The sequence below is a fragment of the Asterias rubens genome, chromosome 18, assembly GCF_902459465.1.
Source record: "Asterias rubens chromosome 18, eAstRub1.3, whole genome shotgun sequence".
NCBI classification, from domain to species: domain Eukaryota; kingdom Metazoa; phylum Echinodermata; class Asteroidea; order Forcipulatida; family Asteriidae; genus Asterias; species Asterias rubens.
In genome coordinates, this window is record NC_047079.1 from 3,883,627 (window position 1) to 3,908,416 (window position 24,790).

The 24,790-nt window shown below is 39.7% G+C and overlaps 1 protein-coding gene across 1 annotated transcript; it reads right to left on the minus strand.

Annotated features, from left to right (window-relative positions):
• Positions 1–1,617: 1,617 nt before the first annotated feature.
• LOC117302317 lies at positions 1,618–23,935 on the minus strand. The gene is made up of 9 exons (XM_033786212.1): positions 23,800–23,935; positions 14,849–16,925; positions 14,319–14,384; positions 10,952–11,190; positions 5,493–5,664; positions 4,713–4,863; positions 4,123–4,247; positions 2,120–3,556; positions 1,618–1,700 (listed from the first exon to the last, which is right to left on the minus strand). Exons 2-9 carry the CDS (start codon positions 16,490–16,492, stop codon positions 1,641–1,643), a joined length of 3,894 nt encoding a protein of 1,297 aa, XP_033642103.1. The 5' UTR covers positions 16,493–16,925; positions 23,800–23,935; the 3' UTR covers positions 1,618–1,640.
• Positions 23,936–24,790: the final 855 nt, after the last annotated feature.

Below are 24,790 nucleotides of genomic sequence, written 5' to 3' on the forward strand. Positions count from 1 at the left end.
TGCATTTTTATAGCAAACGAATACAAACGCTTTTCAAAAACCAACTCGACCGGTCCAAGGCAACGTGTTCCTTTAAACAGAGTTATAAACCCCCTTCACAGTCCGTAAGGATGTAGGCATGGGTATCCACTATTAGGAGTGTGGCTGGCAGAGCAGAATGCACTATACCTACATAACTGTTTATGAAGCAACTACATCTACAACTGCCATACCTGTGATAAAATGTTCTTACCTCTAACCCATGTATAAGCCCAAGACACGCCACTTAACAATCTCTGACCGTAAAAAGTTGTAAGATAATAAAGTCTCCAAAATATGCTTCTGAAACATTGTCTTGCAATAACTTAAAAAGTAAGAAATAAAATTAATCAATCCAAATTTTTTGGGGGTTGACTTCCTGAAAGCGCAATAACACATAGAACATTCTACCACTACAAATTCCGTCTCGTTTGCAGAACCGTGATTGAGCTTTGATTATACTTGAACCTCACATATAAAAAGTAGTGAACAATTTAAGACAGTTTCTTAAAGAGGAAAGTGACACAAAACCCAAAGATAATGGATAAAAGATAGCAAGAGTATTTCTTGTTTTCCATAGAATTCTGTTCACTACATACATGTATTTAGCCTTGCGATGAAAATAAATTTAATATGTTATAACACTGAACGCTTCTTCGTGACAGAATATTTCATACACCACTGAAGCAGTTATGATGAGTATAAAACAAAGTTGGATACTTTTCCTTAGAAAAGAATGTACATTCTCTTTTGCATCAAAATTTTCAATTCAGGACGACATCACAAATTGAAATTAAAGAAGCATCTGAACGAGTCTTGAGGATGTTCATTTTGTAAACAAAATGTAGTCGCCGATATCGCAACTCGAATTACCGGCCGCAACACAAATCACTGGAAATAAAAAAACCTGGCTGTTTTTATCCAGGTATATAGACTTGCCCAGTCCCTCCGAGTCTCCCATTCCAAACAGTCAATGTTGCGCACTCTGCCAATGTAGTCGCCGATATTGCAACACGAATTACTGTCCGCAACACAAATTACTGGAGATAAGTAGGCCTATCCAGAACTGTTTCGATCTAGGTATATAGACTTGCCCAGTCCCTCCGAGTCTCCCATTCCAAACAGTCAATGTTGCGCACTCTGCCAATGTAGTCGCCGATATTGCAACACAAATTACTGTCCGCAACACAAATTACTGGAGATAAGTAGGCCTATCCAGAGCTGTTTCAATCTAGGTATATAGACTTGCCCAGTCCCTCCGAGTCTCCCATTCCAAACAGTCAATGTTGCGCACTCTGCCAGTGACCAATACAAAATCCCCAATCAAGACTTCGTCTGAACAGGCCCTCTTACTACAGTCTGAAGGTCCATCCAGCATCCCTTAGTGACTTGCGTGCTTACAGTCTGAAGGTCCATCCAGCATCCCTTAGTGACTTGCGTGCTTACAGTCTGAAGGTCCATCCAACATCCCTTAGTGACTTGCGTGCTTACAGTCTGAAGGTCCATCCAGCATCCCTTAGTGACTTGCGTGCTTACAGTCTGAAGGTCCATCCAGCATCCCTTAGTGACTTGCGTGCTTACAGTCTGAAGGTCCATCCAGCATCCCTTAGTGTCTTGCGTGCTTACAGTCTGAAGGTCCATCCAGCATCCCTAAGTGCCTTGCGTGCCATCATTTCAAACTCCTACAAAGATAAGAAGCAATTACCATCAAATTCACACCATTTGGACAGCTGTTTATCAAATACCTTTAAAAAATAAATGCTGCAGGGAAATTAAGGGAAATTTGTTGTGCGGCTTAAAAGGATATGTGGTATTTGGATGTAAAATCAAATACAAATACTCTCTGTAAACACAAATAGAGAAAACTTTAACAGCTGATGTCAATTAATAAACAAAAATTAAGGATATTTTTACATGCTCCTCTTTGTGCATGTTTTTGTCACTACTTTTATCCTGACTCGCAAAACGGATTAAGTCCAAATTCCAAAATGTTTGATACTTCAATTACACAACATGTACAATGGCTAATCACACAAAACATTGTCTGTGACTATTTTGTTTAATAGCTCTACCCCTAATTCTGTATATCATGTTAACCTACCTCAATGTCCCGTAAGACTTCTGGATCTATTTCCTCTACTTGACCTCCATGACCTTTACCACGGTGATGCACGTTCCCGTTGATATCTGGCGAGCCGCTGGAAGTAGGTGTACTCAAGTGGATTGACGATGAAGAGCTGGAAAGGCTCCTGGTGTCGCCGTTTTGAGGCAGCACTTTGTGTGTCCCTCTGGTTATGTTGGATAAGCTGCTGTGAGAGCTGATCTTCCGCATTTTGTCCTTGTTTCCTTTCGTTGAGGAGGAGCTGAAGAAGTTGTCCATAGAAGGCATCCTGATCGGGACGCTGATTTTACGGCGGGGTTTCGGCGAGCTCTGGGCACCGGTGCCGTGATGCTCCTTACCCCTTCTCTGGCCTGGACTCTTCGTGATTGCGTGGCTCATGTCTGAGCTGGATATCGAGTGTTTCATTGTCCTCAGTCCCCTACTAACCTCCGGGGAGGTTTGTGGCAGATGGGGCACCGAGTCGCTCCTGTGGTTTGCCTTTAGTTTCGAGGTGGTTACATTATTCGTGTGTGGCAATAACCGCCCTTCCACGCTGATCTTTCTACTGTGTATCGGACTTGGAGACTTCCGTTCCAAGACATCACTCAAACTTCGCTGCCGCAAATAGTCAAGCTCTGACAGCGATTTACGATTGACACTGGGCGATTTCTCCCAAGTTCTACTGAGTATTTCTTGTTGATGGCTTGACCTGCCGGGTACGTCACCCTTTCCCCCAGCTGAGTTTAGTTTAGGCTCTGCTTTATCAGGCAGCACAGGCAGAAGTCTTCTGCGGCGAGTATTTGGCGATTTATCAGTTTGTGAGTCATCATCTGCATTTTTCCTCTGCACAGATGGTGACAACCTCTGGCTGACTTTCTCCCCCAGTGATCGGTCTCTACAATCTGTTGTATCGTCTTTTCCCTCCAGCAACGATGGTGATTCCCGCCTCTTTGGGGATTCTGCTGAATCCTCACCACAATCAGCAGTATCCTCATCCATCTCGTCGAGAGTGCTGTTGAGATCCGAGGTGCTCTGCAGAGCGTCGTGAGTTTTCAGTCGATAGCGGGACAGCCTCTCCTTCTGCTCCAGCAGCTGCAGCTCCAAGTCTTCCTTATCCTTCAGGGCTTGAACGCGGCTCCTCTTCTGGAAGCTCTTGGCATGCATCTCCGCCTCAATCCCAGAGAGTCTCGCATTCAAGGTCCTGATCTGTTCCTCCATGGAGGCTTCCTCGACGCTCCCGATCCTCTCCATCCTCTTCTTGGCTCTACTCGCCATCGTCCTCTCCAAGACGTCCTTCTTGACCTGTGCAGACATCCGGCGTCGATTGAGAAGAGTCATCAGGCGCACTTGTTCCTCCTCTTCGTTATCGTTGGCCTTCTGGTACTTGGTAAGGATCTCAGCTCTCTTCTTGGTTACTTCTGGGTTCTCCAACTCGGACTGAAACATAAACAAATTTGAATTTATTGACTGCAGGTTTTAAAAATGCCTTGGATGAGCATGAGTATCTTGGTGGTCTAGTGGTTAGACATCTGCTCTAGCAATGCAAAGATTGTGACTTCAAATCCCTTCTTAGTGATTTGCCTCTGGGAAAGTACCGAGTATAAAAGACGATGTGACCTCTGACGTCACTCGAAAACCATAACATGATTCGCGAGTGCATACCGCCGGGTAAAACCTTTGTGTTTTGGCAGCCAGCTAGAAAGTGTATGCAATCTTACCATGACTACGCATCTTTTTGCCCGGCGAAACATGACGTATACAGTGTTTTGTCAACAGAGGGCAATTTGAATATAAACATAGGTCACATCGTCTTTACAGTGCTCATCATAGGTGTAAGGGTACAAAACATTATTCTTAGGACAATCTGTTCAAAATGAAACTGTTGTTGCATAGTGAGGCACTAGTTGGTTGTCTAGAGAAACACTCACAGTAGGGAGGAAATTTAATTGAAATGCTGAAAATCACAGTTCGTTTGATCTTATTAGATTTAGAATAGAGCTTACCTTAGAAGGGTCTGCTGCCCTCTGTTGTCCACCCTGGTTCTGCTGAAGGACTAATTCATGCAGTAATCTCTGCTTGTGAATCTCAGCTTGGTTTGTCTGCCATTTTTTAGGTGTACTGCGGGAATCTGTGAACACAAATTTGTAGTTTTGGCAAGAGAACACAACAATTTCAGATTGCAGGCAAATTGGCAAAATCACAGGAAACAATTTGATTATGTTTATTGGAGCCTTAAACTTCCCCGCCAAAAGTCGGTACAGGTACCTTTTGATGGGGCACCAAGGCCACGGCCAGAAGCAATTGAGTACATAGTGTGCATGTTATTCCTGGCCTGGTTCTAACCTCCATGCCAACTGTACAGATATATTTTCCATTTTTTTAATAATAATAATAACAATAATAATAATTCATATTTATAAAGTGCCTTTTTACAAAAGTTACAAACCGCTTTATATAGTATCTACGATTGAACACAAGTTATAATACATGTAGCTTAGCTTATAGCATAAAAGAAAATGAATTAAGTAAAACAAAAAGTGTAAAAATAAACGAGTATTTAAGCTGTTTTTTTAACATTGCTCATCGAACTCACCTGATGTATGTAGCAAAGAGGACTGTCCACTTTCCAGGTTAAGACCATCCAGCGTTGTACTCCGACGTTGTTTGGCTTGAGACTTGAGCTTGTTCATCCAGGCTCGGGTGTCTTTCTCTGTATCGGCCATCAAAATGGCACGATCGGATCCCTGTATGAATTCACAAAGGAAAACCAAATGTAGTAATAGGGTTTACTCAGAAAAGCAGATACTGGTTCCCAATTCAAAATTCATCCAAGAAACCATAGCCTTCAAACTTTTGATGTCTTGCTTTTAAATAAAAATAATGTTATTCTAATGTGCCAAAGGAAACTAAAGTTCTGTATATTTATGATGCGGACACTAAAATATTATAATTCTAATTCTATTGGCAGAGTTCTTGCTTTTTACGCCAGGAGTGCCATCGTTGACAGACATGGCGCACTAGAAATGTTCAACATCATTATTATTATTATTATTATTACTGAAAGCGTATTTAGTTTGGTGAATTATCTGTTGACAGTGTACACAAATCATTGTTGACCTTGGGTAGTATTTGCACTGCTGTTATGACTACTGGTATTTGAGACCCACTCTGGCAAATTTCAGATTTTTTCTCTGCATTTGCTGTAATCATGCAGCTAGGAAAGGTCAACAAATTTACATATGGGGACCGATTAAAGATTTTCATGTCGCCACATCAGGCACAAGGGCTGATGTTTTTTACAGGGCGGGGGGGGGGGGGGGGCAGTATATTCTAAAAGAAACAGGCTTACATCTTTAAAAGAAATAATACTTACGTCTTCATCCGTCACGCTGAAGATGAATCTCTGCTGCGTGAGAGGTGCGCTGTCGGCCATCCTTCGTTCTCGTTGAATCGTATAGCGGGGTATTTCAATTATATCACTGGTTGATGAATCCGTTGGACGCTTGTAAAAATACAACCAGTCATCTTTCAGGACCGTCCAATATCTAAAGAATAATTACAAACATTTCATTTTAGAATTGAAATGTTTCTTTTAAACTTCAAAGACCAACAACTAGAACGTTAAAAGTCTTGGGTTCTTACCCCTATACCCAAAAGGCCTGCAACTTTTGTTTTCCCCAAGGACTACCGTAACTTAAAACCCTACTTAGCAGTGCTTGTTGGAGTGGGGCAAAAGCTAAAATCACTGTGGGTGCGTTCGTTTAGCTTCCCTGGGTCATCCCCTGTCTGCCCCGGTGCGTTGGAATAGCTTTTGACGTCATTCCAGGGGCTCACCCAGTTCAGCCCCCAGTGCCCTGCTTGTGGAGTGGGTCACTTGGGGGCTGGCCCCAGGTAAACGACGTCACTACGAGAGCTGTGAGAGGTCGTTCTTTTAGCTCTTGTCAGGGGCTCATTAGAGTGAGCACCGCAAGGTATAGACCCAGGGAAGCTAAACGAACGCACCCTGTAGAGAGCCCGCATTCATGACTCTGCTTACTGTCGAATTCTGCGCTTACGATCACCATTCTCCGCTTACCTTGCAAGCGCCAAACTTCTGCGCTATCATGTAGCGAGAATGTCTAGTAACCTGGAGTTCCCGAGCCTACAAGAAAAATTCCCTGCTTCCCCAAGCAGTGAGCGATGAAATTTTGCCCTGATGGCTTGAGATATGAAAGATAGACTTGGAAGCAGCTACTGAAAAGCTCTGCAATTTTTTTATTTTTTTTTACAGTATGCCGTCTTCACGAACAGGGACACCCTGTACTAACATAATAAAGCAGACAAGAGCAAATTGACAGCCCTATTAGTTAAGGAGGTCGAATCAATTCATTAATAGGAGGAGGGTCAACATTATACTCCTGGCATCGGGTGACAAAACAGACAAGTTGAGATCCTTCATAATGAAAGTCAATATGTGTTCTACTTTAAACATCGATTGATGGTACAACATGTAGATGTAGATTTTCAACTCCGATGTCATGAGCTTCATAATGAAGCTTAAAGGCTGGGTATACATTTGGAATTGTCAAAGACCAGAATCCTCACATGGTGTTTCCCTATGCATAATTATAACAAACCTCTAAACATTTTGGATTAGTCATCAAAGTTTGCGGCCGCCATAGGCGTTTCAGTGCAAGTCGCTACTGGACGCTATGGTCTAATTGTTAATTAATTCGCACCAACTTAAAGCCATTATACACTTTCAGTATTGTCCAAGTCCCACACTTCGTGTATCACAACTTATATATAAAATAACAATCCTGTGGAAATTTAGGCTCAATTGGACATCGGAGTCGGGAGAAAATAACGGGAAAACCCACTCCTGTTTTCGCGCGTTTCATGACATGTGTTTATAACAAATCCGTAATTCTCGCTAACGAGAATTTATATTGTTTTACCGTTTTCTCAAAAAGTAAAGCATTTCATGGACTAATATTTCAAGAGAAGTCTTTCACCATTACCTTCTTTAAACCCTGTAAGTTATTTGTAAATCTGTGCACTGCCTAAAGTAGCTTTTTAGCCCCACAATATGTTAAATGCAACATTGGATTGGATTGAATTAAAATCCACAAACAATTTCAGTTTGTTGCTGATGTTATGTACTCACTCATACAGCTACAACCATCATAAAAAATGACATCATCGGAATAACTTTTTGGCTTCTTCTGCAGTCAACATGCATGTTCACTTTGAACGTTCGAGTTCTACAAATCCGTACAGTGTTATGGTCAATCCTTTGCTGTTTAACTCTCTAACTAAACGCTCGGACGGTCCTTCAGAAAAAATATTTGCCATATTCAATTGAATCCCATGCAGTCAAGGTTGTTTTGTTCTTTGCATATCATCTGTAGGTGCGTATATTCACAGCTAGAATTACAATGGAAAATTACTTATGCATGAAGAGGGAACGTATTAACTGGATTTACAGTGGATTATTTCAAATTGTAATGGATCTTTGTCTACGGTTGTTTGTGATACAAAATTATTGGGGGGGGGGGGTGGAGAGTATGACCATCTGTTGCTAATTGTCATGACAACGATACGGAGATATGATGAAGTTAAAGAGAATGATTTATACATGGAATTTAAAGGCACTGTACACTTTTGGTAACATGCGTAACATAACAAACTTGTGAAAAGTTGAACTCAATTGGTCGTCAAAGTTGCGAGAGAATAATGGAAGAAAAAACACCCTCGTCGCGCAAGTTATGTGCATGCTTTCAGATGCTTGAAATCGAGACCTCAGCTTGTATATAATGCACAAGTCAAAACAAATTCTTTTTTACAACTCCAGTTCCATTATGATAATGTTCCTTCAAAATGAGGATTGTTTGGACACTTCTTGTCACAAACAATTGTAGAAAGTAGGAGTTCCTTGATATTCTCTGAACCTACTCTGAGATCAGACAAATAGCTGTGTATACTTCTTACAGGAGAGTAGAAGTTCCTTGGTATTATCTTATTCCACTATGAGATAGCAGACAAAATAACTGTGGATACTTCTTACAGGAGAGTAGAAGTTCCTTGGTATTATCTTATTCCACTATGAGATAGCAGACAAAATAACTGTGGATACTTCTTACAAGAAAGTAGACGTTCCATTGATATTCTCCTTTTCTACTCCGAGATAGTAGATGTGGATAGCCAAACACTTCTTTACAACAACAACGTAGCAAAGTAGATATCACAATGGTGTTACCGCAAACCTAACATTATACACCAAGTACAGTGTAAGAGAAAACTTCCAAGGTTTGGTCTAATTCTTTGCAAAGCTGATGACCCTCCTCAAACATCCATTCAAAGTGAGACTCTATGATAGAGAGACTTTGAGGTCAACCAAGTATTCCATCGTCTAGGTCGTTGTTGAAGTTACGGATCACAACATAAATATAACTCCAGCAGTTCCACTTGTGTAGTTATTCAGTTCTTTCCATCAACATACTCGCATTACTCACTACATACATGTACTGAATGCAGTTGGGTTGCTGTATGTTTCTGTACACCAATGGCTGTATGGCGTACACTTCATTCCCAGTAGCTTGATCTATGTATTATTATTCTGTTCAGTTTAGACACATTCTCTGAAGTCAACATCCACCTCTGACGCACGCACACAACATTGATTTTATGCTACATGTTTAAAATAGCCTTTAAGCAGACACCAGAGCCCAACAAACACTGGGACATCCTTAAAGCATAAGTCCCTACTGATCCACATAAGGCCCCCCCCCCAAAAAAAAAAAAAATGATTGTACCCTCCCGCATCCTTTTTTGAGGCCGCATCCTTTTTTTACAATTTTTTATTTTACATTATATGTAACTTTAACTTTTTCGTGTATTTCTCATTTATCTTACTAATCTTTTGAGAACTTATAACTACATAAAGTAAGTGGTGACTTTAAACTGAAGAATTGGTGGGCAATTTGAATCAAAATGCTTGGCAGCCACCTTTGAAAGAAAAAAAAAAAAAAAAAGGCCCTCATCCTCTTTTTGGAAACCCCGCGGACGATCAACTGGTATTTTTTTTTAAATGGCCTTATTGGTACACAAATCCAATCCAGGACATCTTTCATTTGTCCCTATATTACAAACAGGTACCATTGATCTGTGTGCTGAGGATCAGGACAAACCTATCATTGATTATAGATTATCCCAGTTGATCCACCATACAGATAGCTCTATTGTAATTCAGACAATGCCTAACACTTACTGGTTCTTTTGTAAAGTAGAGGATCTTTTGTTGTACTTTGACCTTACACAGAACAAAAGGCCATTAGCAGAAAGGTTAAGCTGAATGAATATGGTCAAATATAAACTGAAACATTATTCCATTCCTCTAGTGCATTCCTCCAGGCTATCTCAATGAACTTATTTCACAATACCTTCCCTCAACGCAGCCTCAGATCCTTACTCTATGCTCAGATCATCAAACAAGTGTCTTCTTGTGACACCGAGGACACACACCTCTTATGGTAATAGGGCTTTTTCATATGCAGCACCAACCCTCTGGAGTACTCTACCAATAGCCATTCGCACAGCTTCTTCATTAGACACATTTAAATTGCAACTAAAAACCTATTTGTTTCCTAAGTCACTGTAATTACGCACTCTTTTGATCCTTTTCTTTGTATAAACTTCTTTGTTTTGGTTTCTTTTCCTCTCCAGCGCCTCTGATTAGTTTTCTATAGATGGCGCAATATAAATGCTTATTATTATTATTATTATTATTATTATTAGTGATGCAACAATCATATTTAACAAGCAATGGAGAGCTGTTGATAGTATAAGACATTGTGAGAAACAGTCCTTCTGAAAGTAACATAGTGTTTGAGAAAGAAGTAATTTTCTACTAAAATATTTGAATTTGATTTTGAGACATCAGAATTAGATTTTGAGGTCCCGAAATCAAGCATCTGGAAAGCACACAACTTCATGTGACAAGGGTGTTTTTTTCTTTCATTATTGTCTCACAACTTCGACAACCAATTGAGCTCAAATTTCCACAGGTTTGTTATTTTATGCATATGTTGAGATACACCAAGTGAGAAGACTGGTCTTTGACAATTACCAATAGTGTCCAGTGTCTTTAAGTTGATCAAAGTGCATTGCAGAGAAATGACTCGTCATTTTTGAAGTTGATCCTTCGGTTTTTAGCAGACAAATCATAAGGGTACAGATACAGCATTGGAGTTTGGAAGAGTGCAGTGCAATTCTCAAGTTTGCTATAAACATTATGGTAAATTATCCATGTGTTTAAAAGTGATTGTCATTGGCTTTCAATCCAATCCTTTAGTTTCCAAGAAATATTAAGAAATGAACATTCATTCACAACCTCCATGGCTACAGGAAGATTCTTAAAGACACGGGACACTATTGGTAAATGTCAAAGACAAGTCTTCTCACTTGGTGTATCTCAACATATGCATAAAAACAAACCAGTGAAAATTTGAACTCAATTGGTCGTCGAAGTTGCCGAGATAATGATGGAAGAAAAAACACCCTTGTCACACAAAGTTGTGTGCTTTCAGATGGTTGATTTCAGGACCTCAAAATCTAATTCTGAGGTCTTGAGATCAAATTTGTGGAAAATGACTTCCTTCTCGAAAACTATGTTACTTCAGAGGGAGCTGTTTCTCACAATGTTTTATACTATCAACAGCTCTCCATTGCTTGTTTCCAAGTAAGTTTTTATGCTAAAAATTAATATGAGTAATTACCAATAGTGTCCACTGCCATTTAAGAAAAATCAAGGGGAAAAAAAATCAAACAAAATCACACAGAGCCCTGACTTACTTTTTCCATGAGCCTTTGTTCTGCACGTAAACACTCAGTAGTCCCGTCATGGTAGGGTCTACAATATCAGCTGCCGGGATTGGCATCTGTCGGAGGGAGCGTTTACTCAGAAGCTGAGATTTACTGGAGCGTTTCATGATGAAGCGGATTGCTGGGTGACTCTTCTTCTCGGTGAACTCCACCGACGACGAGAGATCTTCCGAAGAGGCCCAGTGGGTCGCTGGTGGGGTGACGCTCTCCTGTAAAAAACACAAAAAAATGAAATTGAAAATAATAATCATCTACTTATCGAAGATCTTGTTGGTCAGGTTGGCTCAGTGCTTTCTCTTCAGGCCTTTCACTTCTGTGGACCCCGATTGGAAGGAGCCTATATTAGACGAGAGCCTTGCATAGTGCATTTGGTTTTTCAATCCAAACATGTACCCGACTGCGTGATTATTCCCTACAGGGGTTTTCCTCCATCGTCTAAAACTGAAATTTCTTCATTGTCTTCTCTACAAGATTCGTTTTGAATCTTTGCTTGTAAAAGAATGTCTGGTCCAGTGCACAAATATTTTGAGTTACAAGCACTGCAGGTCATGAGGATTTTCTCCCCAAATTTGATCCCTGTAACAAAGTAACAGACAGTAGGGGAGCCTGTTTGTGACAGTTTTCCCAAAATCAAAGATGACAAACTTTAGCACTTAGTCAATTGCTTGATAAGCCGTGTCTTATTGAAGTGATTTCGGCTACGGCAATGGTCATTGGCTACAGACGAGCTGTCAGTCAAAGCCACCGAAGGTGCAGATCAGGTCTGCGTTTAGTTCTACTTGTTCTTCGACGAGACCATACATTTGTTCACTTCATCAGAGCGTCCACTTGCTCTATAAACAGGCTCCAACAATAAAGAGGGTCCTCGTTGTTGCTCCGTGACGAAGAAAACAGACGTAGTTCTAGATTCAAACCTCCATGGAAATCATGACTCCAGTCTTTGTTATAGTCCGGTTAAAGTTGGCAAATTGGTTCCAAAACGTCTCAAATTTGAAATGTATCAATGGAATAACGAAGTACTCAGAGGTACATAAGTTAGCAAATGAATATGTGTCCTCAAAAAGGCAGGGTGAACGTATTAATATGAAAATGTATACCATGCTTTTAAATTGGTGTGATTATCCAAAGGAAACAGGAAGTCCAAGAATTCCAAAAACACATCAGAGACGAAGTTATTCGCTTGTCTAGATCATCACTCTAATGAGGAACAGATACTAACAACCACTCAGCTCTACAAAAGTACATTTTGCCCACGTCACTTCAGTGTGTTGTCACGAACGAAACGAATTCATACAAACATTCAATATTGTTTGCCTTTTGTACCCAATTGCAACCTGCTCAAGTTTTCATATAAAACCATATTCAGATGAACCAACCTACATACATACATGTCTGTATCCATCTATTCAATTGAGTCGTGTTTTCATTACAAAAGGGGATTTCCCCTTAACTTTCAGCATAATTACTTTTCAATTCAGGACTTTGAGTTCTTGAAATTCACTTCTATTTTGACCCTTTCTTTGGGGTTGGGGGGGGGGGGGCGAGAGAATGAATGGCCTACACATGCACATTGTGGATTGATACACTTTTGTTGTTTGCAGACCTCAAACGCTGTTATTTGTTAAGTCATTGTTGTTGATAACAAAATACCAATATATAGTCCATCAGATCTATAAGTTAAAGGTCTAAAAGTCTTGAATAAAAATTATGATTGGAAATACTGCAATTGATACATTTTATATAAACAACTAATTTTTGAATGTTTGTTATTTAAGTATATCTTAATAATAAATAACTAATGTTTCTTGAAATCTGTCTTTTAAAGGCACTGGACACTATTGGTAATTACTCAAATTTTTTATCAGCATAAAACCTTACTTGGTAACGGGTAACGGGGAGAAGTTGATAGTATAAAACATTGTGAGAAACGGCTCAATTTTTCGAGAAAGAAGTAGTTTTCCACAAATTTGATTTCTAGACCTCAGAATTAAATTTTGAGGTCTCGAAATCAAGCATCTGAACAATTTGTGCGACAAGGGCGTTCTTTCTTCCATTCTTTCGCAATCGACCACCAATTGAGTTCAAATTTTCACAGGTTTGTTATTTTCTGCATACGTTGAGATACACAAAGTGAGGAGATTGGTCTTTGAGACAGTTACCAAAGGTGTCCAGTGTCTTTAATATAAAATGTCACATACAGGTAAACATTGATTAAAATCCTCCGATAAAAGTGCAAACAAATTCTAAAGCCCAGTGAAAAAAAAGTCAGTTTACAAGTTGTGTTCATTATTAGTCCACTTTAAAACATTATTGGAAGGCATGCACATTGTACTGTGTACTGTTTGAAGGTCGAACTGAACAAAAAGGCATCCCTTTAACAAAATGACTTCATACATATAAACTACACAGTACAAGGAAATGAAATTGACATTATTATAAGACAACACTTAAAGGATGCACGCCACATAATTACAACAGCGGTCTCCCTTAACAATGGTCCGCTGATGCTAGTTAAAACACATGAGGACAAGACAAAAGTGTCTTCAAGTGGTCAGGCTGGCTAGTTAAGTATTAAAAAGCACTCTGCCCCCATCTAGTTTCAAATGTGGACTAGTGAAAAAGTCTTTGACATGAACCACTTTACTTCAAAGTGAAATATTATTCAAATGCTTTATAATACCAAAAGGTTTTTTTTTTTTTTAAAGGCACTGTACAGGTTTGTCAAAGATCAGTGTTCTCTCTTGGTGTATCCCATCAAAGCATAAACTAACAAGCCGGTGAAAACTTGGGCTCGATCGGTCAATGAAGTTGCGAGAAAATGATGAAAGAAAAAACACCCTTGTTGAACGAATTTGTGTGCTTTCAGATAGGAATAAAAGACTTCTAGCTAGAAGTCTTTTATTATTTTAGTGAGAAAATACCTCTTTCTCAAAAACTACCTTACTTCAGAGGGAGTCGTTTCTCACAATGTTTTAACCTATCAACAGCTCTCTAATGCTTGTTACCAAGTTTTTAAGTTAATATTTGTTTTGAATTGAGTAATTACCAAACGTGTACCTAATCCCTTTTACCAAAAGTTTTTATTACCATTATTTTTCAAAGAGTGATTTATCAAATGTCTTCCTTTTAAGCAGAGAATGATGCTTAATCATATTAAGCAAAATCTAGCAGGGCACCAGTCACATCGTACATATGACATTAGCTGGTAACCTTATTCTGGGGAGAGGGGACGGAGGGGCCATAAATAAACCAATGCCAGGGGGTTTATGGAAATATCGGTACAAGGCATCAATCACCCCTTGGGAACAAGGTTGCATTAGTTTACAGTATTACTTACATGGTCAGACAGTGAACCTCCTTCCCGGTTCTCCTCATTACATCCTGAGCTTCCTGAACTTGAATCCTAATATAGATACGGAAAAAAAACATTAAGAAACTCATAATGTTGTTTAGAATTTGCTGCTAAGCAGAAATGAGCAGAATACCAGTCACAAAATGTTACTAGTTTCAGTGCTGATAGCTCAGTTGGGACATTATTCAGTCAGGAGTTCACTGATGGTTCATATCCAGCTCCAGGCAAATGTCCTTTGTTCTACCCAAATATGAACTCAAATTTATCCAGTCAGTTTCCCCTTGCGATCTATTACTTGATATCAAACAACATTTCATAGTTGGGAAATTTTTTTGTGAAATTGGTAATGGTCTGATTGAGCCATTTAAAATGTAAAGATCTTAACAAAGGTATGCTTTTATATGTTGAAAGACATACTGAGGTAATTTTGTGTTTTCATCTAAGAAGTAGTTTGAAAAACTAAAAAAAAAAAGCCACCCACAAAATAAATTTGTTAATTAAAGCGATAAATTTACCTGTTTTGTAACCTTGGGTGATTCGGCCACAGCATTCTGTAGAGCATCCTTCACACATCGCAAGGAGCTCTGACGTTCGAAGAAGCCATAACCATCCTCAAAGCTCTGACGCGACAAGCGATTCCGTCCAAGACCTTGGGATTCGGGATTGGAGGATGTCGACCTCTGACTATCCGACCTTGATTTGGATGTACTTGTCTCTATAGCATCCTGTGTATACTTAAACCACAGTTGGGCAGTTTCCATGTTATTTATTGTAAAGAGAACTTTTTTCCCTGATGAGTGGGTGAGTTTAAGTACGCAAATGGACCGATTGTCTTCTTTTTCTTCTGTTGCCAAGGCAACAGTGTACGAGGATAGATCGTAAATCACTTCCGATTCCTCGTCTTTTGAGTTGCTCTTGAAGCAGTATAAGGAGGTTCCACTTAAGACGTACCAGCGCAACTTTCCCTTTTTGCGCATCGGTCCCGACATCTTAGAATCGGGTATTTGAGCGAGGGTCAAACTTGAGTTTGAACGCGGTCGTCGCATATGAGCAACACGTTGAACGAGTTTTGAGACTTTGCTTATCATGGTTTTGGATTGGTCAGACGGTGGGCGACAAGGCCCATCGGTAGGGTCCCCGGCGGAGCTCATGCTGGATGAAGTCGGCCGCGGATGTGGGGAGTTTGGGAGGGAATCCCCATCGCTAGTGAAGCAGTCCGTGTCCTTTGAGTCACTCCACTGATTCAGATCAAGTTCTTGAGACATGCCAAGGAAGACACTGTCATTCAGGGATTGCCTCCCGCAGGAGCTCGTCTCAATGTCTGGGAAGTCAAACTCGGAGATATTCACGGCGCTGTTGTTACCGACTGATGTGCTGCTGTCGCTGGTGGAGTTTGAGTCCGCCAAGTCGTCAAGAGTCGCCACTGACGACACAAAAGAACTTCCTCTGCTACTCACGTGATCACTCCTGTTCTCATAATCAAGAGCTCCATTTATAAAACTCGTCGGCTCTTGAATCTTTGAGTCTCCAGATTCGCTTTTCCTGTGGTCTAGCGGAGGCTCTAAGTCGTCCCCCAACCCACTGTCAGTTCGACAGGGTTCCTCGAAGCTGATCTTTTTTTGTTTGAGCATTTTGTCCCTCCGTGAGAACGTCGGTACTTTGCTAGGACAAGAAGCTCGAAGAGCTTTCCTCCACAGTAAATGCTCTTCCTCTGATGGGACCAGAAACAAGTGTTGCTCGACTCCCTTGCAGAGCGGTTTCAAAGCGATAGCGTACTCCTGCTTCCTGGGTATTGAAGCAGCGATACTAGAACCATGTTTATCAATACTCACCGAGTAATCAGCGCCATTTATCGACGTGTCAACATCGTTAACAAAAGTCTCCACTTGAAAGTTGGTTAATGTCAGAACTTTTATGGGTTCATCCGCTTCAGACGAACTAAAAAGCCCGAGCATTCTACTTGCGGCAACACACCAGAACTGTTTCCGACTCTCAGTTTCCATTAGCCATCCACGACAGTCCGGTAACATAGTTGTTGACTCAAAGCTCTCAAACGACACCAAAGTTCGTTCACTTCTAGTTCTTTCACTTTCTGAGCGTCTGATTGGCTCGTCTTTGTGAGAGGTTATCACTGATTGGCTCCTCCCACCCTCAGCCATCTTGTTCTTTATACCCACGATGGGGTTGAGGTAAACAATTTCTATTATTCCAAAAGTTTGAGCTGAATATGGTAAATGCCTGCGAATTTGTTCCACAGTTGTTGTTGACACCTCCTTCACTGCTGTTTTGCCTTAAATAAACACACAATTTCATCCATGCGTTACTTCCAGCGCCAAGGGAAACTTCCTCCAAAAGTAATGTCAACAAACTATAATGGTAGATAGTTGAAGAAGATGTCAAGTTCTTCTGATAGGGAATCTGTTCTCCGTGCCACCAACAAAATCACCCACTCATGGTGGAGGGATAAAAAAGGTGTTTTGTTGATCAGTGAAGCCTCTGGCTACCAGAGTTGAAGGATAACTCCGGGCCATTGACAAATAAACATGGTGCTTGGGTTGTTTGGACCCCTGCTGCTCAGTCTTACCTCAATCCCTGAAAGAAAAGTACAAACAGGCAGACAAGACTCATTATAAACTGGTTCAAGAAGGTTGCCATTGTTTGCTCCTTATCTTCTCTTTCGGTGACCTGGCCAGCCAGACTATTCAGCTTGTCATTTCACTAGTCCGTCAGCTTGTTCGCTAGTCCATACTTTATATTCTCATAAAAGGGATGCTGTTCAACTCTAAAGTAGTCAGCCGGACCACTTGGAGAAAACAAATTTCTAACTGGCATTTGGCCAGCAGAGAATGGCAGTTTCGCTAAATAGGTTTTTGTTCCTCGAATGTTTTCCAAAAGGTTTTCTGAGTGTTGTTATCAATGTGCAAACAATTTGCAGAGATATTTAAACAGTAGACTACAATGTGTTGATATAACAACCTCATTTTAACAAAATGTCTTGCCAAAATTGGATCCTCATTTCACAGCGGACACAATGAAGTAACAATTTTCTCAGAAGTTGAAATGGCAAGTTGGAAATTATAGTGTAATTCATATCTGGAATTGACAAGTAGGGGCCTACAGGTTTCCAAAAGATTCAGTTATGAAAAGCATTTGGGATTTCTTAGACTTAAGTTTTTTAGACTGTACCAGTTTAGTAAGCTGCATTGCCATAACATTAAAATCCTAATTTGGTTTTTACTTTTACAATGAAGTACATAAATATACAGACTGCCTTTGTAATTTGCAAACAGAAAATCTGAATGGTTATTTAAACTTGATTCTTTTTGATAAACTTTGAATTCATAACATACACGCACAAACCAAGGCTCTACAAATTGTGCTCCAATGCTGGCCTTCAACTTGAATGGTATATTGATTTGGGTTACTTCAACCATGACAGTCAGTCTTGTAGAACTTTGACCCCCCCCCTCCGCCCCCCCCCCCCCCCCCCCCGAAAAAAAAGAAAAAAAACACTGCTAAAAATCTGGGTGTGCAAAAATCATGATTTTGAGAATTAAGTTTCATAATTGGTTTTGGGAAGAACAGCTGCATTTTCTAAGCCTGGCTTTCAATAAACCACACGGCTAAGCTGTACAAAAAATTCTACAAGTTTTCAGTGAAAACAACAAATGGTAAATTATACAGCGCAGATTGTGAAAATTTGTATATTGTTTGTGTTCATTGCTGCAATTGTGATAAGCAAAAGAGATTTGTGGGATCTCTGAATGCTTGAATGCTTTTCGCTAAACTTTGAAAGTATTTACGAGATACTAATTTATTTGTCATTTCTATTAAAATTGTAAAGTTCTTATCAACTGATATTGATATATGAACGTTACAATTTAAGTGACCATTCTGAGTAATAGTTTTACTAAAATCTTAAAAAATAAATAGTTGTAGTAGTAGAAGCATAACAGGTTTTTTTTCCAACCCAAACCTCTACATGTAGTGTACAGTATTGTTGCTGCAGTTTAAACACAAACAGACCATTCTGTAAAAGTGTCAACTCAAACAAGCCGACTGCACAAACACAAAACAAACTTGTCAGAGATGTATTCAGTTTCCACTCTGATGGGCAGTATAAAGTATCACATTTGCATGAGTGGATACAAGGGCACTTTAGGGTCGCGGGGAAAAAAAAGGAAGGTTTTATAAGAAAAACTAATATCAACATTTGTGTTTTCACTGAAGTCACACTATACTTTACAGAATCTCCCTTTCTGTGAAAATAAGAAGAAGAGAAAAAAAGAAATGCTGCACTTTGTAATTTGAGCCCATCGATGCAGTTCTTGATTATAATAAATTATGGCGCCGTCGTGAACATGTCAAAACAATTCAACGCTTGTCTTTTTCAGCGAGGCTGTGTATCTTTTTACTGAGGTAGGGAAAAAATTGTAGACAGAAGTTCTATAAATTGGTTATGAATTTGATGGTGTCGTCCTTGACATTTTGAAAGATACAATTTAAGATCATGTTGAGGTTATGACAAGCAAAAGACGTAGAACTTGTCCATGATTGGGAATTTTTTTTTAACCCATACACCAATGTATGTTAGCACCGTATAGCCTACTGAGTACTTCCCCAAGTCATGGGAAAAAAATATCACAAGCATGTTACTCGGGGGGTGGGATTCGAACCCAGGACCCTTGCAAGCCCAAATGCAATGCAACTCCTACTTAGTGGTAAATCGGTGGAGCCAGTTTGTGTGAGGTGATGGGCATGGCTTACAGTAAAATTATGCCACGCTTACAGAAAAGTTTGCTCGTCGTTAGTAAACAACACTTCACGGAGAAGTGAGATGGTACTTAACATGTACCTTTAATGTAAAAACAACCCTATCCTTTTTCTTATGGTAAATCAGTGAAGCCTGAGGTTGTGTGAGGTGATGTATGAGGTGATGGGCATGGCTTACAGTAAAATTATGCCACGCTTACAGAAAAGTACAAAAGTTTGCTTATCGTTAGTAAACAACTTCACAAAGAAGCGAGATCGTACAATTGTACGTGAGCCTTTAATGTAAAAACAACCCTATATCCTTGTTCTTTGTAATAATACTTCATACTGGGTCAATGACGTTTGCTCCCATACTAATATTACACCCCCTTAAAGTGAGCAATTTTGCACACGTCTGAATTTTCAATTTTATTTTAATTAAAAAAATATTTAGTTTCACTTCACAGGGGGGAAACTCAAGGCACTAGGGTTAGTCATGCGTGTGTTTGTAGGCAATGAGTCGTTATTAAAAAACTAAAAAACATGTAATTCTGTCTGGGACCATGGAGCAATAAACTAGTTTATTGCTCCATGCTGGGACTGAGTGGATTGCTTGGCGGCAACAGAGAGTAAGGTTTTGAACTTGGCATGATTTCTTTGTGGTCCAGACACGTAACTGATGAGCACTCAGCTGTGAATTTGCTCAGATTCCAGGGGGAGAAGTAAGACGTTTGTGGAGGCGGCCGGAGAGGGTAAAGGAGAAATGAGAAGGGAGGGGGGTGTGGAAGGGGGGGGGCCTGAATAGCGGCAACTTATTTGAGAGTACACGTACAATAAAATTGTATCAATTATTCAGGGGACAATACCCCTGAAGTTTCCTTTTGTGAACAAACATAATATTTCCACGAGGCCTAGATTGAACTATTTGACCCCTTGATGTACCTTTTTATCAGACCCATGCATAATTATTACCCCTTGTTGTATGGGCTTACAAGGTGATGCAGTGCAAGCTACAACCAGCTATATGCTTGAAAAACACACCAGGGCAAATCCCTTATCTTGTAGTAGTGCGCTTGGTTCAGTCTTTTCCCTGCATTACACTATGGAACAAACAGGACCTTACTTTTCTGTACCATCCCAAGGACGTAACAATAGGCCAAAATGCTTAATTAAAGGGATTCTGCTTCGAGGCATGTGGAAAACCATGCAATTTTTAGGCATGCTTGTGTGAATGATCGTTATAGTCTACTCTTAAAAAACATCTTTCTAACCATATGTATTTTATAACAAACGGTTTCAAACGCTTTTCATAGACCAACTCGCCTGATCCAAGGCACCTGTGTCCCTTAAAGTGTCTTGCTCTTGGACACAGGTGTCAAGACCAGGGCTCGAACCACACTCTTGAGTACGCACACTCGACCATGACACGCCATTAGTAACACAAACACCTAAACACTAATGAGGACACAATTTCTTGGTACATCCGTTAGAGCTTAAAAACAGCTTGTAAAAAACAAAACCCCCTCATTATATGGTGCTATTTTTGTGAACTAAAAATTACAGCTAAAACATCAATACATTACGACTCAATATTTAAAACAGTTTACACAGCTTTCAGCAGGGGGGCAAAGTTAACAGAGCAGCTTTAAACACACAAAACAGCCAAGATGAACAAGTTTCTGCTCACCAAAATTATGGTTACCAGCCCCCAAAAACAATTTTACAAGCACCAAGTCCAAGGCACTCCTGCTTATTTTTGATAAGCCGAAAAGTTATAAACAATATTTTCTGCTATCACAAAAAGCAGAATGACAATTCATAAACAAAATATCAATAGTTTTGTTATCTTCCCTTTAATGTTAGCCGGCCGCCGCGGCGCGGTAATAAAAGTCAGGAAAAAAGCAATATCTAGGAACGTGAACGATTACAAAACACTGTGATGTTATCACCTGTTACTTCAAGCCCGTCTTCAAGGCATCTTCCATTACACCATTTCAGGGTCCCCGACCAAAACAAAAAACTGTTCTAGAATTACTCAAGGACTTGTTACCTGAGATGTGGGTATAGAGAGTGGATTTAATTACTTAGCTAGGACTGACTGTAAGGTCCTTTGGCAGAAAGAAAGAGCAAACAAGGTTTTATTGGCTGGCGACTGTTTACTGTTACGATTGTTGTGAATGTCAGACAACCATAGAGACAAAAAACATCCGTATTCTCACTAGACTTTGTTCTCGCTGCCACGTGGAAAGTTTAACGAGACTTGCTTTGGTTTAATTGTAGGCACTACCAGGGGCCAAGTTCATAGAGCTGCTTAAGCAAAAGATTTGCTTAAGCACGAAAATAGCTCGCTTATTTTACACATGTTACTGGCCAAAATTTCATGCCCTATACATTGCTTATGGCTAGTATTTAGCTGTTGTTTACTTAGCATAACAATTGAGTGGTATCTTGGCCGGTAATTTGATTTTACTAAGCAATGAATTTTTTGTTTAAGCAAAATTTTGTGCTTAACAGCTCTATGAAATTGGGCCCAGGCGTTCCCACCTGGACTTAAATTCCTCCCCATCCCAATCCATCCCCCTCCCTTTAAAGACTCATAGCCCAAGAAGCCATCTTAAACAGAATTCAGCACATCTTTTCATTAATACATAGTGAAAGACACAAATACAAAAAATACCAGGCATGATATCTTGCCCTTGGAAAAAAAAGTAGAATAATTTTATCAAGTAAGCCTAAATGGGCTAACCTATGTACAATTAGTTAAGGCTTTAACAGCCTTTTCAGGCTATATTCACAATTTCCTTGAGTTTCGGAAATCAGACTATTAATAAAGTAGGAAAAATATCATTGAAATAAACTAACAGTACACATACCAAACCTCATTCAAAGCATCCGATGTGCAAAACGGACTGACCAATCTCCTTGGACATCAGAAACAATTCACCCTTCAAATCGCTTAGTATTTACACAACACAGCGACCTACTCCTTGACGGGCCCACTAACTCTTTCCTTTCCATCATAAGAGGCAAAGATCTTGAGCTACTGTAAGAACACAAACTCCCCCTTGAAACATCTCATCCCTAATGCCAGAACAAACAATAAGTCCCTCCTTATTGGCTCTGATAATCACAACCTGCTCTTCCCCCTCTTCAGGAATAGAATCACCTATCACCTTGTTCCATAAGTGGCTTGTACCAATCTGTATTTGTTAACTCTTTGTCCATCAATTAGACTGAAGAAAGGGTGTTGTGTATTGTTCAGTAGAGGGGTGTCCTGATCTTATTAAGTTTGTATTTGCTCCAGCCACAGGAATTATTTTTTTCACATTCTGGAGAACTATACCCCCCACCCCAAGTTTACAAATACCTGAACTGTATTACACAATAGAGGTAGTTTTCCATGAATGATTACACCTGTGTAAATGTAAGAGGGCTCGTCTTACTCAAAACCCTTTGGGCGTAATGGAACAGTCCACATGGTCACTGGCCAACTTCTGTCCAATCAGATGCCCTTGGGTTTGTGTACATGTAATAATTAGACTTTTTGAGATATGGTGGACATTGACACTATAGACCATGTGAACTCTGTTTACAATAAGTGTGACCTTGTACATTCTTTGAGTATTCTGGCAGGCAAGATACTGCACTGGTCATATTGGAAAGTTGACATTTTGTGTCATAATCTCCACATAAATCCAAGAGTTATGAAAGTAAAAGCTGGACAAGTTTTGAGATGTGCCCCTTTCATCACACTAAGAAGACAGTGCAATCTCCATAAAATATAAGATTTTATGTTTTCTTCCATTAGGCTGTGTACAAATCGTGCCGGCAGGAAGTCCAGGCTCTGTGGCTCTTTTGTAAACATGTGACGTCACAGGTCACATTGTCTATAGGAGAACACTGTTTGATTTGGGTTACAGACAAATTTACCCAAACCAAATAGTGCCGTGACCACCATAGAACAAATTGGCTCATGAAAAACATGTGTACACATAATGCAGAATGGTGGGAATAGAATGTGCAAACAATGAAACAAAAACTGAACTATTCTCTCCAAAGGCAGTGGACACTATTGGTAATTACTCCAAATAATTATCAGGGGAGTAATGGGGAGCTATTGATAGTATAAAACATTGTGAGAAACGGCTCCCTCTGAAATAGGTTTTGAGAAAGAAGTAATTTTCCACGAATTTGATTTTGAGACCTCAGAATTAGATTTTGAGGTCTCAAAATCAAGCATCTGGAAGCACACAACTTCGTGTGACAAGGGTATTTTTCTTACAGGGGTATTTTTCTTGGATTTTCCCGACCAATTGAGCTCAAATTTTCACAGGTTTGTCATATGTTGAGATACACCAAGTGAGAAAACTGGTCTTTGACAATTACCAAAGGTGTCCAGTGTCTTAAAAGGGAATCATTTTTCATAATGTTATACATAATGAACAGCTGTGGTGCTTCTTACATACGAAGTGTTGATGGCTAAGCTTATTGATGGGCACCAATTTGTTGAGTAATGACCAATAGTATAAATTACCCTCCCATTAAAGAAAGAACACGTGTACTTCATTATTGACAGACTTTACAGAACATGTTACTTCAACGCTGGACCATGACAGTTTTACATCTTTAATTACATACCATGAAGATTTACAGGCACATTATTCAAACCAAATGGGAATTTATACACAGCAGTCAATAAATTTCCATTACTCACATCTCCACCGTAAAGCCATTTCCTCCACATGGATTTATAGATCCTATCAAACTTGACAAAATAACTTCTCCACATTGCATTCTCTCATCCCATCGCTCCTCCTCCCCAACGATAAGATGTTGACTTTGAAAATATAGCTGCAACCAAATTTGTTAGTCATATAAGATACTTAATAACGACTTATCATAAAAAAAGCAGACGGATTTTCATTTGGCTGTCTGGGTTTTTTATTTTAATACCGCGAGGTTGATTTCAAAGCAGACTGAATGCCAGCCAAGCATCTTATTATAATCTTCGTTCACTGTCTCGTTCATCTTAAAGGCACGTTTGGTAACTGTCAAAGACCAGGTTTTTCTTAAGGTTTCCCAACATGCGTAGAACAACAAATCTGTGAAATTTGACTCAATAGGTCAAGTTGCAAGAGAATAATGAAAGAAAAAACACCCTTGTTGCATTACTTGATGTGCTCTCAGATGCATAATAACAGGCTTCAGCTGAAGTCTTTTAACATTTGAGTGAGAAATTACCTCTTTCTCAAAAACTACGTTACCTCAGAGGGAGCCGTTTCTCACAATGTTTTATACTATCAACATGCGCTCTCCATTGCTCGTTACCAAGTAAGTCTTTATGCTAAAAATTATTTTGGGTATTTACCAATAGTATCCAGTACCTTTAAAGAGGTTTGCTTTGTGACTGAAGGTTAAAGGAAGAGTCTTACTTTGGTAATGACCCCGAAGACCTACTTGTTAGAGAGGTAAGTAATGCTAGTATTAGTATCCGCTAAGTGCAAAATTAATTCATCTGAAATGTCACATTGAGTAGAAAATCATGACCAGTTAAGTATGCCAAAGTTAATTGGAATCTCTGAAAAACGCCTGAAGGTGACTATTGGAAATTCAAATTTCTATAGGGTCTGTTTGTGAATGCCAGAGATAGACTGACCTACTTTTGATGGGAGTATGCATTATTTTGACATTTTCATGAGGTATGG